This window comes from Excalfactoria chinensis, chromosome 2, assembly GCF_039878825.1.
Source record: "Excalfactoria chinensis isolate bCotChi1 chromosome 2, bCotChi1.hap2, whole genome shotgun sequence".
Taxonomy (NCBI): domain Eukaryota; kingdom Metazoa; phylum Chordata; class Aves; order Galliformes; family Phasianidae; genus Excalfactoria; species Excalfactoria chinensis.
Genome location: NC_092826.1, coordinates 49,801,977 through 49,828,262, shown reverse-complemented (window position 1 = coordinate 49,828,262; position 26,286 = coordinate 49,801,977). Strand labels below are relative to the sequence as shown.

Here is a 26,286-nt window from a genome sequence, read left to right as displayed (position 1 = left end):
GTTATGAAAAATCTTTAGAATTCAGAAAGAACATTTATAAAGGGCTACCAGTGCTCGTTCCTGCTTAGGGAAAATGATGCTGTCATTATTTTCTCAATTATTGTACAAATCACACGCATATTACAAAGCTTCTGTCTGTTATTACAGCTTACATGTGCTCAGTATAAACTCCTTCACTGTGTCATATAAGACCTTTCAAGAAATACTGATTTTACAAGCTTTGCCACGAAACTTCTTTCTGCATAGAACCATACTTCACACGCTGACCCCAATGCAGACTTGGCTTATACTCTTCTCTAACATCATCCAGGTTTATTTCAGAATTCAAACGCCAAAGTAAATTCAAGTCAGAGGCTACTTTTCTTTCTACAAAAGCAGGAGTTTGTCTTCTTGATCTGGGTTTTTTCAGGTAGCCATTTACAACAGCACTGCTCTGCAGCTAGTTTCAAGTGCAAATGAGATCCAGAATGGGGATGGCCCAAGCCTGGTGGCTGTGTTAAGGCACTAGTTTGTAAAGCTGAAGTAATGAATACAAATTCCAAAACTAAAAAGAAAGGCCTGTTTTTCTTTAAAAAGTTTTTAGAGCGAGTAGCGGAGATGATAAGGAAACTGGGATTCAGATTTTGTTTTAGATACAAACTTGTAAGTTACGGAAATCCAGATGGCAATCAGCAGCTGAAGTAGAGAGAGATTTTAAGGCTTTAATCTTGTATAAAACAGCAAATAAACTGACTGGCTTTGTCCAGAAAGGCTCCCCACACAAATTTAGCAGTCTGTTTGCAAGCTATCAATTTAAGGATTGCTATCTGAACTGTTATCCAAGTAGGGACATAGCAACTACCATGGCTTAAAAGGAATTTTCATAAGTCTCATGAGAGGTTATGATTTTTTGACTGAAACACTCAAGCAAAATCCCTAAACCAGTTCAGGCTGGTTACAATTGGCTTCTTATGAGATACAGGATTAAGTAATGGTCACAGTGAGTCTATATCAACTTATTTACGCAGAACGCTCTCTGGTGAATTAACGTTAAAAGGACCTTAATTGAACAGACAATCATTAGCCTCAATGCATCTTCTAGACAAACCCTTTTGACACATCCCTCCAAAGGGGGTAAAAGACAAACTGAAACACATCTCATGCAGGCATGTTCAGAAAAAGGATAGGGCCTAAGTGAAGAATGAAGGATAGAAGCTCTGGAGCAGTGCTTCTGTAAGCAACTGTGTGTGAGGAAGTGAGTGAGGTAATGGGATGATTTAATGCTAGCAGGAGTGCCCTTTTTGTTTTTATTTTATCACAATTCTTTTATTTTTAAAGAGTTCAAATCAGAGCTTTGAAAGCCTCTTTTTGTATCTAGAGCACGCATAAACATCAAATTCTGTTTACATTCTTAATTATAAACATGAATTGAAATTCCCTGGTCTATCTCCAAACCCAAATCAGTTTGATAGCATTCAAATCAATGTTTACAGTCTGGCACTTGTTGCTTCCCCGGCCCCAACTCTGTGCCTCACTCCTGCAACACTGCCTTGCAGCACTGCATCCTGCAGCCCCGCACTCCCACTGCTAGAAAGTGAAATGGAGATGCGGCGCACCCTGAGTGTAGGAGAGACAAGAAAGCAAAGGCAGCCATCCCTGCAACCGCACTGCACGTGGCTCTGCTCATCTCTCCTATCAGCGAGAGGATAACAGCATGGGAATACAAAGCTTGGCCCTGCCTTAATGCAATTCAGAACATTACATAAGGACTTGATAAACAGAGCAGGCAGCTAGAAATCAGATAACCTAGCAGTGTGTATATTCAGCTGACTTCATATTTAGATTCCCAGCTAGTACGATGTCACTGTGATAAAGGCAAAGAAAATGGCTGTAAATACCAATCTCTAAAGGCATTCTTGCTTCTTTTAGGGTTCTTCAGTTTTTAATACTGTATGCAGGATAGTTGTGTCAAAATGTTAAGTACGTTCAGATTACATTTTGGATTTGCTTATTCCTCCCCAGCTTCTGAAATTATTTGTAATACATGAAGCATTTAAAAATCATTTTCCTACCTACCTGAAGCTACACAGGGCAGTCGCATCTTTCACCCATACCTTCAGAAACATACTACAAACTGCATGAGGCTTGCAGCCCTTCTCAGATTTACAATGTTAATCACAGACAATTATGAGGACAGAAGCTGCCAGATACTAAGTGTTATCTAAGTGTTGCCCTTACCATATTGTTCTAAATGCATGCGCAGTGTCAGAAGAGATCCATGAATAAAACTCACAATCCCTAATGCATACCTTTTCTATCCAGGAAAAAAACACTTAAAACATTAATTGTATCTGTTGCCTCATCAGTAAGCCAGGCGATGGAAGTAAAAGTGTGAAAATGAACTGAAATAGCTTCACACCAGAAAGCAATTACTGAAAATGGTATATGCTGAATCAAGTAAAAACCTACTTTTCTGGAAGTTTAAAAACATCTTAAAGTGCCACCATACTGCTCTGGAACAGTAGCTAGAAAAGCGAAGGAAAGAAGGAATGCATGGAAAGCACTGATAAAAACAGAACAACAAAACAAACAGAGAACTCCAAATGCAGGTTTAAACTTCTAGAAACCTTGTCTAAGTTGTACCAAAAATAGAGACCAAAATGCCCATTGCTGCTATCTGAAGCTCCCTTCTGTTGGGCCCTCTTCCTTTAGAGCAAACAAAGTCGTACTCATAGTTAGCCTTCCTCCAACTTCCCCTATGAACAAGATCCGCTGGTGGATTCAGGCAACCACTGCCCCCAGTTCTTCAAACTTCCACATTTCTCTAATCCTATTCATTGTCTTGTGCTATTGTATTTCTAAGTGGCTTAACAGCACATGCCAATATTTTTCATAACTCCTCAGAGGGGCGGCTGTTACTTCTCACCCATTACAATCTTGGTTCATACACAAGGCACGAAGGAGAAAAAACAACCCTGACCTCTTAACTTCAGTATGACTGGGCTCGTACTTTCTCTTTGTGAAAGTTAAAACCTTTTCAGAACCACAATGACTTTTTGGCTGCCCTATACAGAAAGAAAGGAAGCATCCTCCCAGCTGCCATGTAATGTTGTACTCCTCAAGAAGATGAGTTTTCAGTGATTTTCTTCTTCTTAGGAAAAATAATCTGCTGTGCAGGAGTCCTTAACTGATGCAAGGAAGTTGCATGCTCTGAGATTTAGCTTGTAGACAAAAAACAGATCTTGTGGCCACCAGGACAGCTGCCGCAGAGTTAGGGTTGACGAAGCATTGGGATACAGAGATATATTCAACTTTCTACCTTCTGGAGCTGGCAAAAGGCTTCATGGTTCACAACTTCACACCTTGTTTTGTCCTGGGCTCAAGTGTGGCGAGAAAGGGAGACCAAATCCATCCACATGTGCAATTTTAGAGGCTTGCCATGGGTCATCTCATCACTCACACCTAGTTGGGTGAGGAAGGAGTTCTGGAACTGATTTGAAGTTTGACTGGTGTTAGCCTTCCTCAACACAGAAAAAGTTTTTTTTTTTTTTTTTATTGTAAATTTGGGATTGGTGTAACTTTATTGAACACAAACACTGCATTCATGTGAATTATACTGATGTCTGTTGATGCAACTCTGTGCAATGTGCAATCAATACTTTCCATAAAGAGCTACTGTGTGATTCAAGCATACTGCTGTTCTTGCTACACTTCCTGGCCCTCAGAATTTATTCTAGTAGAGGTGAAATTACTGATTTACTGAAAATCAGTTTTGGAAGACAAGCTGCTACATGCACACAGATCAGCCAGCACATGGGCAGCATCTCCAATACCAGTTGGAAAACCCACAGTAAAAATAGCATGGGCAGCTGAAAATCTGGTGATAACTCAGGAAGCTGTTCACATACAGACATGATTTACACTGGGACTAATTACTGTGTGACAAAGAAAAGAGTATAATCCTCACTAGAGCAAAGTAAGTTTGTTAAGAGTTGTTATTACTATTTGTTGCTTTCCTTCCCAGTTCAACTGCATCACAAATTAGATGTAGATCTTTTCCTAGCAGGTTTCAACTACCAACAAAAGCAACTGGAAGACAATAACTATTTTAAGAGGATGAAATATTGTACGGCAGTGAAGCCCTATGCTACTTGTGTTCTTACATCATAATGAATTCCCCTATAAAAATCAAAGCTACCCAAAAGAGATTTTTAAAAGGTCAGCTCAAACAAGGGACATTGTAAAAAACGGAAAGGATACTGAGCCAGCTTAAGGAAATGATATTTCTGTACTAAAAAGCATTGAAAATCATTTGTGCTTAAACATTAGGCTTTCCAACAGTTATGAAAAGATTCTTTTCTTTCTGGAAGTTCTCTCTTTCTTCTTCTGTAAGGAGATTTTCTTCTTTCCAAGGAGATTTTGTTGTGCCATCTGCAGTAGATGGTGCAAACTGCTGGACATGAGAGCACAGCAGCACTGGCTGAATGAAGGAAGAACACAAGGAGGCTGCACTGCTGGTAAGAACACAAGAAGTCGCTCCCAGCATAGCTTGTGGGTGTGACAGATCACTGACTGTCTCTCCAAGGCCTTTTCTGCTCTAGAAAAACCCTTTCTAGAAAATGCTTTTCAGAAGAGATCTCATATCAATATAGCTGTATAAAGAGTTCAGCTCCGCACTCCTCTTCCAGTAAGACCTCTCAGAAAATGGCAAGGCTTTTTGCTAAGCACAGCCCATTTGAATCCATTGTTTAGCAAGCCTGAAACAGACAGATGGCAGATGAGACTGTAATATTATCTAATCATCAGGAAATCAAATAGCATATATAATCTTAGCAGTCAATCCTATAGATGAACACTCAACACTAAATACAAACTATTTGCACTTCTGTAAGCTCTAAAACAACAGACACCTTCCTGTATCTATTCTAAATGCAGCAACTCCATATTATTATATAGAGTTGTTCATTCTGGAGGCAGATCATTCTATTCAACAGTTCAGAGCTCTGAATGACCACCTTCTTTCCAGGCTGTTGAATGCCTGGAAATCTACAGCAAACAGCCACAACACAAACTCTTCTAGGAGGCACGGGGGCTTCACTGTTTTACAGCCCTCCCTGATACGTAAGGGAAATGCAGTCCTAAATAGCTACATTTGATGTGCTCTACAAAGAGAATTGAGAAGGACCAGACCTGTATCTGTACTGCACCAAACACTTTCCAGGAAGTATTGAAAGCTGTACCGATACTTTCTAGACAGAATAACAATGTCTTTGGCAAAGAGTGGCACTGATAATTATTTCAGAGCAATCAGAAAGACAAACCAATACCTATCACTGCACTGTAATGAAAAAGCCCACAACTCATTCAGAATAAGCTTTAATATCCAACATAAGATGAGATTTTACAAGGTCTTAAGGAAGGCACTACCGCTTTCTCACAAACAGGTAGACCAAAAGGCACGACGAACTACCCCGAGGCAAAACAAATAACACATTATCCAGAGGCAAGCTACAGCTCTGAGCACTTTTTCCTGATCTAGATTGCCCTTTTGCTTCCTCTCTGAATAAGACAAAAGTCAGAAGAAACTGAAATAATGCATAACAGAGATGAAAAATCAGCATGATACATGATTACAGCCTGCTGTGAGCAGCTCAGAAATTGAAGAGAATGCAAACAATAGCACATGCTCTATGATTTGGACATTGAGAATTCCCTTGACTCCTATTCATATGAGCAAGCTATTGAGAAACACTGACATTTGGGCAATAAAAAAAAAAACAAACACGCCACCAAGAGAACATTGATTTCCCAATACAACTGCCATTGTAGTTCTCCTAGCTGTAAAATGATTCCTCCTCCCCCTCCGCTGTCGATTTGTCATAGCAGCTTTAACTGGTGCTGACAAGGAGCCATTCACAGCACTGTGCATTGTACTGCCTTTACAGACCCATCCTTAGGAACACATCTATCTGCACTGCAAACTACCAACAAGATACACACTAAGCAACGCACCATGATTCTCAAAAGAGAAAACAAGAGGAAAAAAAGAAAAGAGGAGGGATGTTTTCAGTGCAGTCCCATTTTTCAAATAGAGCAGGATATTACAAACAATTGCCAAAAGATCCCCAAACCTGTATAATTTCCCTAGATGGGTTCACCAAAAGGCCTGCTGTAAAACTGACAGCCAAATAAGAAGAGCGAATAAGCAGCTTCCACACTGTTTTATCTTATCATAATCAGACAACTTACACTGTCAGAGAAAATATCAGCCCTGAGCTTTGCAAACAGAATACAACGCAACACAAGCACAGTCATTCCAAGAAAGCAAAGACAATTTACCTCTAATTTAATTTTGCACAAGGACAGAAAGTCATGCAGTGACCTGGAAGGATTTTTTGGTTTTGCTTTTGAAATGAAGGGAGATATTCTAGAAATACACAAGCTAGTAGACTGTCACACTTTGTTTCCAAGTCCACAGAATGTCTCTGACATTACCTGACTACAGTATGAAACAACTGCAGATTTGGTTTTATAGCACACCCTGGCACACTCCTCTGAAAACAATCACCCTATCATACTGGATATAAATTATATTATTCTACATATAATATAAATACAAGTGTTGCATGATACATAAGCATTGCAGCCCGTTCGATACCTATGAGGGAGAGACCAAACAGTGCCTTGGGAAGGCATCTGGTACAGGGAAGTGGTTCAGAGAACCGGAAGGCAAAATGAGGGATTAGGCACAGATTATCAATCAGTGTGCAGCAGCAAGTGGGTAGGAGGAAGGAAAGCAGCTTATTTTCAGAGCCCCCTTTTCAAGTTAGTAGCGGATTCTGGAAGACACGACTCTGGGGAGAAATCTTCTGTATCGCCTGTTTTGTAACACACACACATTTGCTCACAGAACAAAAGAATGCCATTTTCAGTGCAGAAAACTGCAACTGGTAAGTCACTTCTTGCTCAGATGATGAAGATGGAGATGAGCAAGGGACACACAGACTTGTATGGCTAGCTGTGATTGTAGTATATTGAACCCAAGGGAGGGATGCTCTGATAAAGTTCTTGAGTGTAAGCATGTGAGCAGCTACATGGCAGGTGTGCACAGGCTAACGGGGGGCCTCATCACAGAACAAAAAACAAGGGAGCTGGGAATGGAAGGAAGCACTTCTGGATGGCCAACTGCCCCATCGTGCCACACACTATCCACCATCACATTTTGACTAGCTCAAAACCTTCCACCATCGATGGGAAGCATTTTTATTGCCGTTACTGTTTGTAGCTTGAGTGTTCATTTTCTTTCCTTCACACTCATTATTGGCTTCAAGCACATAACAAACAGGTGATTAATTTCAGTGCCTCCTTCTGCTTTCACTTTGAGAAACAATTAGCAACAGAGGAAGACACCAGCTAATAATAATAAGCTTCAACCAACTGAACACTTTAGGATTTAAGAATTTCAGCTCTGAGGACATATCACTGGAGGTGAAATGGTCTTTCTGACTGAAAATGTAGTTATGTACAGAAAAAGAGTATTTCTCACTTAGATGAATATTTAAAGGGATTACAGTTCCAGGAAGTTTCTTTCCTGAAAAGAAAAAAAACCCAACCACAAAACCTCTACTTGTTACTTTATTTCTGCAAGGCTGCCATCATTTGAGAGATACTGTAAAAAACTAATATTTGAATTGTGAATAGTCTGGATTCTTATGCACACTATGCAGCGTTTGGGAACTTCCAGCATCCCTCTGTATAGTTTTCTGATGGGCTTTTTTTCACTTGAGAATCATGCCATAAGAAACAACTTAATACAAAGCAAAACTTCTGCTCTGGACAAAAAGCAGATTCCTCCCTTTTTTTCTCCTGCTGGTCTGTTTTGTCTGATTACATCAGCAGAATGCACATGTATTGCTTACTTTAGAAGTGAGGTGGTATTGCAAGGGAAGATCTCAAGATGCTGGTGTCTTCTACTAGATTATGAGCTGCCTCATGGAAGCAATCTGTGATGTATGACCAGAGTGCCAAGAAGCACACACACTGTACTGAATCCTCTTAGGTATATGGTAAGGGTTTGCACTTACAGTGCATTTCAGCCGCCATTATTTCCCTATCTGATTTATGGCTGACGCCTAGAAGGAAGTAGATTCATTTCAAAATGAAAGGAATACAGACTGTACTGCTGATTTTGTTCTAAAATGAAGTCTTTTCCCTTCTTTTCCTTCCCCCCCCACACCCCCTTTCTTTTTATACTCAATTTTGTGGTTCCTCTGGAAACAGTGCTCTGTCATGCACACCTAGATCTAGTACTCATCAAGCAAACAGCTACAAATGACACTCTGTTCCTTCATCACAAGGTATAAAGAAGCAGCCACATGTCTGGTAAAGCACAGCTACCATAATGAGGATTATGTAGAAAACACTCTTACCAATATATTTTTTACAGAAGAATGAAAAAAGACACCTAATGCATAAATAACTGAAAGGTAATTTACCCTTTGGGTCAGATAATGGTTTGCTCCCTAAAAGAACGCAGTAAGAAAACACAGTTAAGAACTTCCTTCAGTGTATAAATGTAAAGCTTTTAGTTCATTGAAAATATACAGTGCTGTGCAATTTTTACAGATCTGTGATAATTTCTGAATTCATAGCCCTGTATTCTGCCTATAGAAATTACAAGTATTCAATCACTTTTTAAAGTCAAAGGAAGCTTGGGAACAGTAGGTAAAATGAGCCACCTTTACATATCCAAGCAGACAGGTGAACCTCATTGTTTGTTGACTGAACAGACATATTACCTATCCAACTCAAGAGCCGTATGATAGCAAATGGTCAATCTGTCAAGAATAAAACAACGAACAAACAAAAGCAGGAAAAGCAAAGAAATGGATCTGCAGATTCTATTAGTAGGTGGAGAGAAGGAAAAGAAATACAAATGTCAGCAAACAAAAAAAGAAATGGTTGTAATCCAAATCAGGGCCACAGGTAAGTCAGAGATCTGCGCATCAGAAAAGCTCTCAAGTACAATGCCAATGAAATCCTTAAGACTTTCAGCCAGCACTGCAGTAACTGTTGCACATGCACAAGGTAATACTGCAGCCCTTTTTACAGGGCAGAGTAAGAGCAGACTGACAGCAGGAGATGCCCCTGTCTCCATTTCAAGAGGTAAACCTGAAAAATGTCAGTAGCTCATAACCTGCAAGGAGCTGGGGAAAGCAAGTCTTCTGATGAAGTTATAGTCTCTTTGATAGGTTTTCAGGGACACCTGTCAAAGTACAGGAAGATACAGAGCGATATGTCAATATAGAACGGATCTAGCCCATTTTTTGAGGTGGTCTCAGGCACTGTTTAAAAACACAAAGGACAGCAACACACCTGTTAGAAGGGAACCTCTCCCCAGTGCTCTGAAGTCCACAAAATAAAAGACTGCAATCAATCCTATTAAAGGCAGAATATAAGTGGGACCATTCACTGGGAAAAGTCTTTCAGTTTTGCCTCCATAAAGACATACAGCTGTGCCTCCAACAACTAGTAAAGAAAGTAATTATGTACTGGAACAATGAAGCTAGGTGAGATGAAGATCTTGTTTGGGGAGAAAGACATTTGTGTTTGGGACTCCTTCAGTTACTCCCTTCCTAAAATTCAAACAATGTCTTCAGAATATTATTTTTTGCTGGATTTTTTTTTTTTTTAATTTTTTTTTAAACTTGTCATCAATGGCATTTATTTCCTTATATATTTCAGTTTTCATGGTCTCCTTTAAATCCACAATAACTCAACAATAGCAATGCTAACCTCACTTACTCTAACTGTCTTTTAGTCACACTTACTACTTGCTAGGAATGCTGCAGTGTATTTTCTCACATTTCTGAACAGTCATCTGCACTGTCTCTCTTTGTACCGTGCAGAAATGGAAGATCTCCCTAGCAAAGTTTTTCTTGGGTTGTTTTTCAGATTGTTTGTTTGTCTTTCTGTTTGTTTTCTGCATCCATTCCGCCCACTTCTATCAGGATGTAGCTCAGAAAGCCTGTCATTGTGCAGTCCCCTTACCTTTAGCATTCTGTCTTCACTGAAAAGACCTAAGAGACTACTTCCAAGTTCCAGTGTCTTAAGATTTCACTCCTGCCTAAAAATAAGTGTTTTATTAATTTTGCCTTACTTGGGAATCCTGTATTCATTATCTTTGCCCACCTATGATCCTTTATTTCTCCTTTTCCACCCTCTAAATAGTCATGGCTTCTTTACAAATAATGAAAGAGCATTCCTAAAATCAATTTTAATCGTCATATAATCATTCTTCCAATACACCGTATATTATAATGAGCTCCCTGCCAGATGCAGAGAGTTCTGTATTTATAAATAAGCTAAACAATTTCTCTGAATATGCTTTAAGAATAGGTCTCACCCTTGCCAGTTTGACATAACGTAATTTGATGATGATTACTTTTACCTTATTTTCAGGTCAAAAACCTAAACGGTTGACTCTGTTGCTTGGAACTGATTGGAACTGACATGCACTCTACACTCCCTCTGCACTACAATCTCTTCTCTCTCACCTTACAGTGACAGCCCTACAGACATCAGCTGCTTACCAACTGCAGAGGACAAGGTGAGGTGAATAACCAGTGTATAATGCAAGTTAAGTAGTCATCCACACAGGTCTTAACAGAAAATGAAACTGGAGGAAAAACTAGTGACTACATTTGTCTTCTCTCCTTTTTTTTAACAGCAGTAATGATGCTGATACATTGACACTGAGCTACTGTGACTGCTGCATAACCGGGCTTGCCAGTTTTGCTCACTGCAGTAAATATCTGTAAAGTACCTGCTTCTTTATACAAAAACTTTTCAGAGCAGAATCTAGAGGAGAAAAAACCTGTATGACACATTTATCAAATACAGTGTTTAAAATCTTACCAATGAAAGGCAATATGCCAACAAACTCAATGTAAGACAGAAGTTACACTGGATAAAGAAGTTCTCTCAGCAGCGTGGCTTAGTTCTGTTTTCCCTGAATAGAACAAACCCTAGCAGCTACAGTGCTCTTTCCTCACTCTAACAGTCTGCTGCTCATTAACAACCTACTTTTAAATAACTTGGTACAGCAGCATCGGCAAATACAAGTCAGACATAGTTGTGACAGTAAATAAGTGAAGGAATTACACCCATTTCTTCACAAAGTTTTTGAAAAGAGATTTAATTAATGACTAATTATCCCAAATCTATACAATCAGACTTTCCGTATGCTAATGTCCAGAATGCAGATTTTCTCAACTTCAAGTACATCCTTCTAAAAGACATGAAAGGTACAGATGACTTCTCCTATACATATAAAAAAACGAAGGAGATGAAGGAAGGGAGTCAAGAAGAGCACTGCATGTGTCATCAATCTTCAGCCAGAAAAATGTACTGAAGTGTTACTTGGATATTCATTCTAATTCATTTCTGAGATAACATACTTGAAAAACAAAAATACACCCCTCAACTTCCCCTGCAACATTCATGAAAGGAGACTATGTCTGAAATCTGTCCTCAGAAAGCCAAGACAACCGATTTCAAGATTCGTCTTTTTATGTATTAGTGGTAACTGCTTCAGACCACGTCCTTTCATTTTTATTACAAAATGAGGAATTTTCAAGGGCGTAAGATGAAGAAAACACTCATTTCTGAAACAATTCTAGCACAAATTAAGATTTGCAGATTTTGTTCTCCAAGACAATTCCTTGGTGCACCAATTATACAGGAAGTCTACTGACACATTACTGCACATATTTTCTTTTCCACTGCTTTATTTATACTCAAATTAACTTTGTGTAAAAACCCACCACCGCAACAAACATTTCTCATCAGTTCAGAAAGAATACTTTTATAACAGACACAAACTGAAATGGCTCCTCTGAAGTCAAATAAACTTTTTCAAATTTCTGGCAGTATCACTGTTGTTTTGTATTAAAATGAACAAAATTAGATTTAACTTAATTATTAGAAGTAATGAGACACCGTTAAACTCTCAGTCTCCCAGTCTGACTTACCTTAAAATTGGGTTTACAACCAAGCTGACAAATACTAAGTCTCCATCTTGGTTTAGTCTGAGGTGTAAAGTTTCTTTTTCAAGCACAGAGGCTTAGCATCTACATTTTTCCAACACAGAGTAAACTTTATTGTATTTTCTTATTTCCTAACTTCTGCATTCCATCGTTTTTCTATTTTCAAATCTGTTGGTGCAGCACTAACTTAGAAAAACACCACCACCCAAACTCTGGCTTCTCGTAGATCCTAACATAAACAAGGCTGAGCAAGTACGTTAGTTCAGAGGAGTCCACGTCTGCAGAGATTGGTCTGAGAGTAGTTTGCCCTGGAAGAAAAATGTCTTTTGGCCTTTTGTGATCCTGTGGTGTGAAACTTTCTACTTAGACAAAGAAAAACTGACCATCTCTAAGTGAAAAAATGCTTGTAAAGTTTAAAAAAAGTCAGACCACAACTGTAAATAATTTGACAACCTCCGTATTTAATGCCATTGTATGGCATTAAATTGCCAGCACTCCTGCTTCTTTTTTAAACGTTCAACTTACGGGTATTAAAGTAACTATATTATTTAATATTTATTATGTAAACAAACGTTTCACGTTAGGTTAGGTTTAAGGCAACAGAGTATGTGACGCACTTTTCTCTAGAGAATAATGAAAAGAAGAGAAAATCTCATAGAAATATCTGAAATACATCTGTGTTACACAATAACAAGCTTATTAAGAAGCTAATGTGTTCTTTGACCAACTCATCTTTCCCATCAAGAAGACACACACATTCAAAGAGTTGTAAATGAACTGATCAAATTAAATACTGTATCAATCAACAGCAATTGGAGAAGTGGAATAAATGTTAGTGACTCAGTGCTCTCTGAAGTATAATAAAACTGGCTTTGGTCGTACTTTACTCTTTCTTCCATGAGCACACTGCAGCAGTCCTAAACCAAGGAAAGCACATATATAAACAACACTAGAGCCGACAGAATGACAAACAACTTCCTTCTGAGATGCACCTACAAATCCTGCATGTAGATTCCAGATAACCAACAGTTGCAGCCTAATTTGGATGTCTTATTTATCTGTGAAAGGAAAGAAACATAAAAAATACAACTATATTAAGTACCCCAAATTGAAGTTAAGGCATATTTGGGTTTTCTGCCTCACATTTTCAAACTTTCTGCCTATTCTAACACTGCAAAAACATTGCCATGCATGCAGAAGAATGTGGGAATATGTATAGATCAGTTTATGTCTAAGCACCCCACTCTGAGCTGCTTAGGTGCTTCTTCAATTGTAATTAGTAAAAATAATGCATCATATCAATATTTAAAAGACAGAGAGTGATGTGTTTATAACCTATTTTCACTCTTACTTTTTAACTGAGAATATAGCTTTTTTTTCTCTAGGTATAGAAATCACTTACTTGAGGCAGCTAATTGAGGCAGACGCGTGCCCACACGCCATCCAATTGGAGACTGGTATTTTCACACTTCATACAAAAGGGGGATACCAAGGCGTTCTGGGGGTTTCTACAGCTGCTTCTCCACAACTTTGTACTTCTAAGTAACACTATTCTAAGATCGTGGCCACATTAGTCACAATTGGATTAACAAAATGTAGACGGTATTGGTTAAGTTTGACGCTGCTTTTTCATGAATGGCAGTAAAAAGGGGAACAACAACAAAAATATACAGGAGATGAAATGGTTATTTCAGAAAATTCCCAGTGTGTATTTTAAGAAACCACAACTCTGCCTCTGAAGAGTGTGGTCTCCTAGTTAGTAAACTGTGAAAGATGCAAACATTATGCACTGCAAAATGACTTCTGTCCTATCTGGCAAACACCTTTGTTTAGAAGACTAATCAGTAAAGCTAAAGCAACTATTCTGTAATTATAAATTCTCTCTCTCTCTTTTTTTTTCTTGCTATCATTAAACAACAGTTCAGTGTTTGGTTAAGGTTTATAATTTAAATAAGGCAAATGGAGAAAACCTGATCATCGATTAAGCAAAGAAAATATGCTTCTAGCTTAAACACTAAAATTTGATTTGAAATGATAGAAAGTGAAAGAAAATGAAGAAACTTCATAATTACAGTGAACTGCCTATATATGAAACAAAAGAGAACTTCAGATGGAAGAAAATAATTATTACGGTTTTCATGTATCACCATCAATAATTCAGTAACATGAAGAATTAAACATTTATCATCAATTACTTCTTCTCATCTTTTCTCTAAGTATCAAGTCTTATATTTAATAAGTCATTACACAACCTAAAAAAGAATGGCTAGCTTTAAGAATAATACTATTTAGCTTACCACCAGTGTGTTCAGTTCATACATACATCTGCATTACGATGGAGGAAATTTTATTAAAAATAAAAAGCAAAGATGGAAGGGGGTTCAGAGCTGTTCTAAACTGCCAATCAAAAGCTCGTTTCAGCTAGTAGTTTAAAGACTGGTATCATAGTATCATAGTATCATGCGAGTTGGAAGGGACCTTAGAGATCATCGAGTCCAACTCCCGGGTTTCGAGCCCCCTGTGTAGCGAAGCGGCACTTCTACCCCTGCGCCACAGGGGGGGGGATTCGAACCCAGGCCCTCCAGTGCCGCAGGCAGCAGCTTAAACCACTGCGCCACTGGGGTATGCAGGAGAACCTCTTGAGCCTGCATAATCCTTCAGCTACCACCCCCCACTCTCCCTTTCTACAACAAATGCATGACTTTAGCAGCCATGTTTCATGAATCCACTCCCTCTTCAATAAGCTTTTTCAAGAGATACACCAAGAAGCACCAGAGCTTCTTGAAAATGGGCAGTTATCAAGGAGTACAAGAAGAACTCTGTCATCCCAGGCTGTGCATTTCAAGCTGCAGGCTGGAGATGAGCATAGCACCACAGGACCTCAGGGCTAGGAAGGGACCTCTGGAGATCATCCAGCCCCCCTGCTTCAGCAGATTCCCCACAGTAGGTTGCATGCCCTCCCATGTGCATCCAAAATCACTCCAAACACAGCAGCGGAGAGGAAATTTCAGTTATGGATTTTTTTTTTCCCCTCAAGTGATGACATCATACATGAATATCATACTGCTCCTCCAGGGACAAAAACTAAATACTTACATTCCTAAACATCTTTTCCTTAAATGGTGCAGATACTTGGATAATTCATCTTTGCCACTTGTCAGTTTAAAAACAGATTGCTAGACTAATGATTTCACAGACAGTACATCTATGTTATCTAGAAAACAACAGTTTGTTATTCAGCTGTAACCACAGTTGTATTTTCTGTGGCAGCCTTGCCTTGCATTACGCAAGCATACCAGTTCAGCCTCCTCTGGCCTCATTCCGGCCATATTCCTGGAGAAACTAAATGATGATGACATGGCTCTAAGTCCCTTCAGCAATACAGTATGGGGGTGAAATCACACCTATAACCCAGTACTATGAAGAAGCCTGAGACCAGCTAGAAACTACGCAAATCCATCTCAAGTTCCAGGTATCTACTTTGACAAAGGCACGTAACACAAGAGATGTCAAAAATCTTTGATGGGCTGCAACGATCAGCCACTAACTGATACAGTCAATCATCAGTGACAGTTTAATGCAAAATATTAAGAATTATAGTATTTTTGTACAAATTTTCAATTCAGACCTCAGGAGTGCGCAAAGCAGTATTTTCCCTCACATTTCAATGATCCTAAACTAGGCAGAACTGAACGGTACATGATGATGGAGAGGCACAGGAACAAATACATAAAGGAGGTTACAGTCCCTTGATTTAATCCTGTATACAGTGGGGATTTTAAAACAAACAAAAACACTGAGATGATAGAAAACACCTTTTCTGCTATTTGACTACCAAAGCTGGGAATGCTGAAGACTCACTCGTTGTCAGAAAAGAAAAGCTACTTGCTGCCATCCTGACACTGATAGCTATTACTATTATGGAACTTTCAAAGGAGATAGAATTAGTAACTATTAACCAACTCGGTCTTGAAAAGGTTAATTATCAATAATTGATGCAGGTGGACTGGATTCATTGGAAACTGGTGTTGGAAGGGCACTACAGGAAGAACTTAGTCGCCACTGAGTCAGCACAGCCTGTTTGTGACCTCTCTGGGTGAGAGCTTTAGCAAAATCCAATTTGGAGCATGATGCAGCCAATTCTAGCAAAATCCCTAAAAGAAATAGCATTAAAAGGCAAATCCTGAAGTCACACAGAGTGAAAGTATATGAACTACTCGAATGCTTATATTCAACATCATACATGTAGCCTGTGTACGTACCAACAAAATGAGGCTCAAGTGGTATGCTAGGCAAAAGACATGGAGAGACAGACAAAGATGAGGTGGGCTTTCTGACCTCATATTGTGAGAGAGAATTAAGGGACAGCACAGTAACTTGGAGATAGGCTCAGTTTCAAGATGTGCAGCTGAGAAAAAAAGTTTTCACACATCAGGAGTTGAATCTATGAACAACAACTCAAACAATTTTTTTCTTAAATTACTTCATCTATTGCCTTGATAGATGCCCCAAAGGTTGGCTGAAACCCGCTCAAAGATAGAATAACTGCAAAAAACAAACAAAAAAGAACTTGAGATGTATCCTTTGCGTGTATATTAGCTCAAATTTAAAATCAATTTTCTTTGGCCAAGCTCACATCCCTTGTGTTTGCTTGCTTGAGAACCTGCATAATCAAGTTTCATTAGCACAAATGTTTGTAGAGAGATCAATCTAGGCCATCACACTTGAGTGTATCAGGAGTGGCATCTTTTATAAGGTAAAGAAGATCAGTGAGCAAACTGCGATAAACTACAGGTTCAGAGCAGTGTTCCCTTAAACTCTTGGTTTAGTTCCTAAACAGAGAAACAAAGCAAGCAGAAATACAGCCTTTTCACCTACACCTATGTACCTTCCACCTATGTACACACACGTGGTTATTTTGTGTGAATGCAATGAGACAAAACTAAACTCTCGAACCTTCTAATAAATGTAAGAGTAGTTAATTTTTCCTAAAGATGCCAGGAGCAAACTGTATGTGACCTACAAAGATAACCAGATTTTCTGCTTTTGTGTTTTTTTTTGTCCCTAATTCTTGCCCACTTCTTTGCTCTACAAACCACCACCTTTCCCTGATATTGTCTAGGTGCTCTAAGTATCGCCACACCTCAAGTCTCATTGCTGCAACCAAATTTACCCTGTCAACTGAGCAACCGACATGAGTAATCAAGATCACTTAACTCTCATTTTAGCAAGACAATAGACCTATGTCACCAGAACAGGAGTCCCCAGTGTTCTCCAATGCAGACTCACACTCCACAGAAGTCTTCAATTTCACTGCTATCACTGGGGCCATGTATTAGATTCTAAGTAAAAAGTAACTTAGTAGCTTTTCTTGGATTACTAAAGAAGCCACCAATCAATGCATAGTACAGATGGCAGTGAAGAAAGAAGACTTTAGAAATAGAAAATTACCATTGGCATTAGAATGAAGTCATTCTATTACACGTATAATACCAAATAGGCAATAAAAACCTACAACTCCACTACAAGGTACGCTATCGTAAAAGAAAATTTTCTATTTCTTCATAAGCTCAGTAATTGGTGTTCTCAGAAGATGCAAACAAATTTATTAAGCTATATAATAAACTCATCAACTTGTCTTTTTGTAAATGAAGGCTGTCATATCTAGACCTGTTGATCACTTCTGTATTCAAGGCAGTTTGCTTTGCAGTTCTGTTGCACAGATACGATAAAATTTGGTGTTCAGTAACAAGCACGTAGAAGATAAAATAACTTAAAGATGGATTTGCATTAATCTTACAGAAAACTATTCAGTTTTTAGGAAACTATTCCAGAATGACATAAAATATTTTGTGAAGATACTCTGGTCTACAGCATATAGACGAGACAGTTCAATGCCAAGACAGCACTAAATCATGCACAATCTAAGAATCCTTTACAAAGCTACCATTTGCTGAATATAAAGTTTGTGAATATTTGCAAAATCACAGTAGTTTTAAATAAGTTGAAGCTATCTGAAGTATGCCAAAAGAGTCATAGGCAAAACCAATCTGCTGAAATCTAGGTAAGCCGGATGTTAGTCCAACAAAATAAAATCAGTTTTTAAATTAAATTAAATCTGAAATTTAACTTGAAAGTAATACTGAGGCAGAAGGCAAGGCAATAACAGCAACAATAACTTGTCACTGTTACAGTATCAATCAAGAAAAAATAAGTATGCAAAGGCCAGTAAGGAAAAAAAAAGTTGACAGCAGTGCTCCCCTCTACGACTAACTTAGATATACTTGTAGTCAGTAAAGAAGAACAACTCAGACCTTTGCTTACAATCTATCTACTCTCGTTAGAGCACAAGGTCTCCTGCTGGGTCACAGTTTCACATTTGCTGCAAATACCACATTAGGTACTAGCATGACAATAAGAAGTGCAGAAGTATGGAGCAGTCATGTCAGAATACTAAAATAGCCTGAGAAGCAGGACCTGACTTTCATTTCCATGGAGGACCAGGATCTTGGTAATTTAAAGATGCGTTAAAGATCAAGGAAAAGCAACTTTCTGGCCCAATGTAAATAAAGAATGTGCCTTTGTGTCTTTTTAGTACCTCTCTGTCCAACAAAGTATTTATCCCAGAGCAATAAAGAAAATCAGGTTAAATTCTAAAAACACAGAAGCTCTGTACCATAGCCAAATTAAACTATTCCAAAAGACAGTGAATTTGTAACACACGTAACAGTCACCAAGTTGTGTCATTGATTTTATAATATGCTAGTAACACTTTTCAGTATTTTCAATCAGCAATCCGATTCATAAACCAACTATATTTTAATGCAAGCTGGGATTTCTTTTTTTTTATTTTGCTATTTTTTTAAGCCAAGAAAATAGTGGTAACCTACTGAAGATGTTCTTCCTGTGCTAAGAGGTGAAAGACTGGGATTTAGCTAAGAGTCTGAGATGCTTTCTCCCATATTCTGTGTATCAAAAACAACAGAGATGCTTAAAAACCCCACAGTAAGCATTTGTATCAGCATTACCTTCCTTCCCCACTTTTTCTTTTCCTTCCCCACCCATTAAATACTATGGACATGTTATGAAAGATAAATCATCCAGTCCTAATGAACCAGAAGGACAGCATCCTCGTTGTCACCATTTTGCGTGTGCACATACCAAAACAATTGTGCTCTATTTCTAACCTAGACTTGTCTCATATGCTTCAGCAACAAGGCTAACATCACTCCACTATTCCAAATGAGATCCAGAGCCCAAACATATTCTTCTGGGTAAAGCAACTACTGTTGTGTAACATACAATCACAAGCATGCAGCAAATATATGATGGCTTTACAATCTCTTTCACTGATGATCTTAGTATCATTTTAACTTTTAAGGAATGATTAAGTAGGGGTAGTTATCAACACCCATGAGGAAGGGGATGTCTGATCAGGTCAGTAACACAAGCACCCCTGAGTTTCAAGTCTCTGTGCTAAGAGTGAAGGTTTAAAAACGTGGTTAAGTTGCTTAACTGCTACATTTTCAGGTATATCACAAATGTAAAACACAAATATGCTCAAGGGATATTTAATATTAAACGCTATTTCATAAATCATCTTGACGGTAGGAAATTAAGCAAGTGTCCCGTTTACTACCACAACTAATAACTCCACCAACAGAAAGTCAGTTAAAGGAGGTGAAGAAGATACATGGCTGGTTCTTTAAGGCTCTTTTTCCAAAGACTGAGAGCCATACGGGTCTTTACTGATCAGTACAGTAAGCTTCATTTCCATTTACCTTAAATATACATCATTATTCAATTTTACTGTTCTGAGATCTTAATTGAGTGTATTAACAGACAGCCCAAAAAGTCAACCCTGTCTTTCCAGCAAGTACATCACAGTTCTGTACCATGGAGGTAGTGGGCAAGGGCACAGGAAAGACCCACTGATTACAACTCAGGACAACTTTTTTTTTTGGGGGGGGGTGGTATTATACAGAACCACTGTCAGTCTGAACTGTTGCCAGGCTAATGCCCAAGCTTTAGTAAACTTAATCCATTCAGGTCAAACGAGTTCCTTCCTACACATACGTGTTTTTCCCCTGCTTCCATGTGCTGATGAATCATCATTGGATCTTTCTCTTTTCCCAAAATAGTCTGGAATAAGGGAAAAGAAAATACTATCCACAGCCCCAAAATTCCCCGTTGTGGCAGGAGTGCAACAATTCCTTTAGCTACACAGGCCATTTTCTCTGCTTGAGCTTAGGCACTGGGAGCAGAGAGGACAGAAAAACAAAACACTGAGTGCTACAACAGACTTGTGGTATTGTTACTGACCATACTGCCAATTAGACAAATCATAACACACTGGATTGTGTTCTCTGAAAACCCTAAATCACATAGCAACTCTAAGAGTATACATTTTCGCAATAGCTATTCACATGAAATGTGTATTTTTGGTTGGAGTCTAACTCAGAGCTGCGTTATTACTGGGGACAGCAGAGTGCTGTAGTCCTGGCATGTTAATGTACTACTTCCTGACTAATCTGCTTTCATCAGTGTACTATATATTTGTGATCTGCACCTTCAAAATCTTCTACACATCTCTTCTCAGAACGTTCCCAATCACACAAACCTGTTTAAGGGTCACTACTGTGTTACACACAAGTGTACTGCTTGACTTTATGTATATGAAGGAGAGAAAAACAAACATAATACTAACTTTACTGAAATACTGCTTATCATTTTTTTTCCCAGAGTATACATGAGAGATGCAATAATAATGCAGGTATGCATCTTGTTTGATAAAAATCACAGAAGTTTTAGTGAAATGTGAAGAAAAACAGCTATTTTCAAGCACTGCCTGGGTCACAGAATTTAAAACACAGCATTTTCCTTATATTGGCTGTGAATTTTTGAAGCTTAATGGTTTAAATCAAATTGACTGTGTGTATCTATTTCAAACAATACAAGTATTCAAAATTCTTTAATTTGATGTTTTCTTTCACAGTAGCTTTTGTAAACTGTTAAATATCAGAAGCAGAACATTTAGTTGTATAAAAAAGGCAGTTTTTATAATAAACCAGCAATTAGAATTAGAATGGTAACTGCTGCATTCCAAAACTCCTACATTTTGCAAACAAAGATATTTTTTTAAACTATAGAGACAGTTACATCTTTGGCTATTAGAGCAATAAAAAGAAACACTTACTACTGTGCACAGTCAATCAGTTGATACTCGTTTGACCTCTCGAAGCATGCTTTCACACCTTCATCATCCCAGAGCTTTTTCGCATGTTCAAAGAATTCCTGAAAATTGGAAACACAACCAATAAGAACATCTCTTAATCTTCCGAATCTTCAACCTTGGATTTGTTCCTGTTTCTCCCAACCTTCCTGCTTTTAAATATTACAAAATGATAAATTGCACCTTTAAGAAGGAAAGGAAAGAAGCATTTATTAGCAGGTTGCTGACAGGTTCCAGTACATGGTATGTAATGAAGAGAGTCTTCAAAGTTCATATGAACCCACATGCAAAATTTCGTTTAAGTAGTTCTAGTAGTTGGAGACCCTGCCCGTGGTAGGGGGTTGTAATTGATGAACTTTATGGTCCTTTTCAACCCATGACATTCTATGATTCCATGATACAAAACTACCTAGAAGCACGCTCACTTAGTTTTAAACTGAATTTAATCTTCTGCCATGGAAAGGGCAGGAAAGTGATGCAAAAGGTTGTTCAGCTTATAACCATGAGCTCCTCGAGGAAGAAGCAGCCTGTAACTTTAAAAAGATTGTGTAATTTTTCCTGAAAAACACAACTCTCCGCTGTTCAGTATTTTCTCATGCAACATAATTTAATTGCAAGAATTCAGAGCCTTTGCTCAACACCGCTTCCTCTGAGTCTGGCACAACATACTCTTGCTAGCTATCCCAAGCAACCCAGCCCAGAAATTTGCACCAACCAGCTTATTTCAGAATTATGTGAATGAGAAACCACAGCCATCCTCAGTGATGGTGAAGCTGCAGCTCAGCTGTACAAAACACAAAGGCACAGAACGGTGCGTCCAACTCTGATCGACAGCCTCTCCACTTTCTGTGCCCTGGATGCAGAGCCTCCTGCACTCCAGCTCTTTTTAAAGCTGGGGGCTAGTTTTATGTTAAATCTTTCTAAAATCAAACAAAGTTAAGACAAACCAAAGAACCTGTATTTTCCTTTATTGTGAGACTGAGACTTTCCCTGAAAACTTTTTTTCAGGAACTTTTGAACTTCAGAGAAAAGTAGGTGCTAAAGCAGGTGTGAAAAACATGCACAGAAAGTCTTGGAAGAAAAGAAGCAGCATGACTGAAGATTGGCAGACAGATACTTATATTGCCCTTGGAGTGATTTCTTCCTCATGATGAGGATGTGTTTATCTTTCTTTGTTGTTTTAGTGACTTATGTAATGATTATTTAGAACACTGTGGATTTGAATACAGGCTATGGCTGTTATAAACCCTCTGCTCCTACAGTAGAAAGAAAGCAAAAACAAGCCCAAGAAAGGACAAGTTAACAAACCAAATAAGTAGGACAAAATGGACAAATGTAATAGATAACACTGCTGGAAGAAACAAACAAACAAACAAAAAAAAAAAAATGGAAAAGCAAAAGGAGCAAAGTCAAAGTGATAAATTCCAGAGAACGTGGAATACTCTTCCAAGTTGAAGCTTCTTTGTTTGCTATTTAGCCCATCAACCAAAGCATTCACTTGCTGGCACCTCTGTCTAAACACAGGCAATTCCTTTTTGCTTGAAAGAAATTGCCCTGCACAAGTAGCACAGGTCCCAAGGCAAAACTACTTGACTGTCCTACTGTGTGGAATGGGCCATGGGAGGGACAGCCTCTGTGTTCCCTCAAAGGACCTCAGCACAGCCTGGCCTTCCCTGTCTTGCCATCCGCCAGCATGTGGGAGTTCCCATCCCTGTAGGGAATACTTCGGCTTCTAAAAAATGGTTCCATTCAGCCTCTGGCAGCCTACAGGATGGAGATGAGATCAAGGATGCTAGCGTGAAAGCTTCCTTTCCAATGGGATGGCACAGACTGAGAGATGGCTGCAGATGTGAATAAATACATTAAGCAGAAGAATGAAATCAAACAGCTATGGCAGTTTCTAACTTCACTTCTGCTTTTAACATCCTTTGCATGACCTTTATTTACCATAAAAACCTCTTCTGAAGAAGAGACAATTTTCTGTTGAAAATAACTCCGCTCCTAAGACCCTACAAACATGTTGCAAATACACAGCTTCCATATGATATGCTTCAAAATATTTCCACCTGACCACTGTATCTCAAAGCAGTCTATCTAAAATGACTTCCAGAGTTCTAGTCTAAAGCAAATCCTATAAAACAGAGCAAATATACTTCCCTCATTAAAATGTACCGATCGACTGCAGAGGAGTACACTTGCCTGCAAATTGCCTCCCACACATCTACCCGATCCTTCCTTCCCAGGTGACTAAAGCCTTCCAGAAAAATCTTCCTTCATTTCAAGACACCAAGTACCACGATCTAACTTTTCACACTTGTTTTTAACCCCTTTCTGTTCTTTAAATTCTTCAGCACTTTTTTCTCCTCCTCAGCTGCTGAAGGCTCCCAGTGCACATGGGATGATGGTGATGCTCACACATACCAAAAAATGTATCTGCCCTGTCTGGACCCAACCTGCCCTCTATCACAGGACAACATCCTCTCAGAGCTGCAGCCACATTTGGCAATGCCTGTCCTGGGGAAGCACCAGAGACTTTCAAGGGACGGTGAAGACAGATTTGCTCTACAAGGTGGGCTAAAGCTTGGTCATTAACATTTTGGTCAGGCAGGGAACTAGAAGAAAAACATTAGTTTGGATTAGTACAACATAAATCAGATTGCGTGAGTAAATTGTGACTTCAGTATTTTTCATTATGAGAATCTTGATGTAAGATTTTCTTGAGGGTGCTGACTTGTAGGAGGTGGCTATCCAGAAGATCTTAAAAGTCAAAAGATAGGGTCCTCTAAGAAACCTCAGCTGGAGCACAGGAAGGTGGCAACGTGAAAAATGCCAGGGACTTCTGATGCTCTCAGCCTCTCTCAGATCAAAAGCATTGAGATCTACCAAAAACACTTAGCATACTGAATTGAACCAGGAATACTGTACTATGCAGGAGAGCACAAAAACACCTACATCGTAACATGTCTAAGAAAACAAAGCAGAACAGAACTGTCCCACCCAAACTTTTCCTTAGAGACAGTGGCATGCAAATATTTATACCTATTAATACACATACAAAATAAGCCCATAAATATATATGTACATACATTTGAAACAGCATTCTAATTAAAACATTAGAGAAACAAAATAATGATAATGCCTAAAGTATCAAGAACCATGGGATGTAGCCTTGGCAGACTGATCTAATGGGTGCCAGCCCTGTACATGGCAGGGAGTTGGAACTGCATGGTTGTTACAGTCTCTTCCAATTCAAGCTATTCTCTAACTCTATGTTGATTCTACTATCAGTTACAGGCACTTTAATTTACACAAGTTTTCTATGAATTTTTTAGCAACCATTAGGCCATACAAATAATATCCAGTTTGATGTGATCAGAACAAAGATGTGATACACAATGCTTCAAATATTCACCGATACAAAATCATCTCAAAATTCTCCATCTTTCCCCAGAGTTCAAAAAGCTTCACTCCCACACTTTCCAGCTTCCTTTTCATGTGCATCTAAGTTTTGCTAGACATAAACATTTACAAATCCTCTAAATACAAAAAAGTGATGTAAGCAAGTAATGCTTTCTTTCTCTTTTTTTCAAAATAAAGTAAGTTTGAGAAACACCTTGAGCTGATGTCACTGACATAATGGTATTATATTTTTAGCACATTTTGAAAACGTGCTGTGAAACTATTTTTACTTGCCCGTTCTAAGGACATTTTAAGTAGAAAAAAAAAATGGAGGGAATATATTCATGCTACGAAATAGTAAAGATACAAACACTGATCCACTATGGTTAAGTCTCAACCTTATCCCACCTGAAGTCACGTCATGTTCTTGAGAATTATTTTCCTTATTTTGGAAACAAATTTATTGGTAGGTTACCATAGAAACCTCCTCTGTGTTGTAACTCCTACAAAAAATTCTGAGTATATATATAAAATGGAATCGCTTCACTTTCAGCTGTTTAAGTTAGGAATACATGGCAGTGAAAATTAAACAGTGACGTATCTTCATGAACAATTCTTTATGTATTTTGGAATCAGAATTTTTCCCCTGATTGCTTTACAAACCACAAAAGTTCATGCCAGGTCAGTAATACAATTTTTATTCTTTTAAGATCCCTTCCTGTCTTACTTCCAGACACAGCATACATTTCATCGCTATCCTGATGTCACCTTCCAGCCTCATAGAAGCTGCTGTATGGAAAACTCCACTTCATTTTGTACTCCACATATTCCTACTGTTAATATATTGTAAACCTGGAAACATCTGGTGAGCTCAACAGGAAATAAGATCCATTTCCCTCACTGAAATTCATTTTCCTAACCTTCAAGCCTAAGCTGCAAGATAATTTCTCATCTAAAATACAGATTAAATCTGTCTGATCAGTGTGAGAGCCACTGAAAGAAGTGCAACCTGAGTAGCGACTGTTACACATTTTCAGCATTCACTCACAGTGGGTGTGAAATGAAGCTACCACTTCCATTCTGAATTTCAGTTCCTACTTCTTTTTTCAGTTGCTAAGCCACAGGGAAGCTAAACCCTGTGACCCACAACCAGTTGGCAGCCAACCTCTTCCAAGGTCCCCACAGCAGGTGATTATTGCAGCCTGCCTCAATGCTGCAGCTCCCCAGGACCTCATTCATCAACCCACCTGGCTACAGGAAGGTTTTGGTGAAAAAAGAGAGTGACAATCAATGGGGTTATGCTGCAATACCAAATGTGTGACACTCTATGGAGTGTGGGTTTTCTGAATGTGAGGTGCTTGACTCTGCAGCCCAAATTCTTCTTAGTGCATGAAGTCAAAACTGAACCAGCCCCTTCAGTGCAGCATAGAGGATGCACTTCTGCAGTGCTGGAGGGAAGACCACAGAGATCCAGTCCCCAGGGAAAGGAAGCTCAGCCAAGCTCCCCTAACATGACCAGAAGGCTTTGTTCTGCCGCCGCTCCGGCTGCAACTGATGCCTCAAATCAGATTAGCAGACTGGTATTACGTTCGTGTTTTTACAATGAGCCATGTGTAGCATAAGAAGAAG

The 26,286-nt window shown here is 38.8% G+C and overlaps 1 protein-coding gene across 3 annotated transcripts in view; it reads right to left on the bottom strand.

Moving 5' to 3' along the window:
* Positions 1-26,286, bottom strand: part of GNAL (G protein subunit alpha L) — a 178,487-nt gene that overhangs the window by 36,122 nt on the left and 116,079 nt on the right. For all 3 annotated transcript variants that reach the window (XM_072328056.1, XM_072328058.1, XM_072328057.1), the window contains one exon: positions 21,223-21,320. In XM_072328056.1, the coding sequence (XP_072184157.1) occupies positions 21,223-21,320 (98 nt within the window). The remainder of the gene's footprint in view (positions 1-21,222; positions 21,321-26,286) is intronic.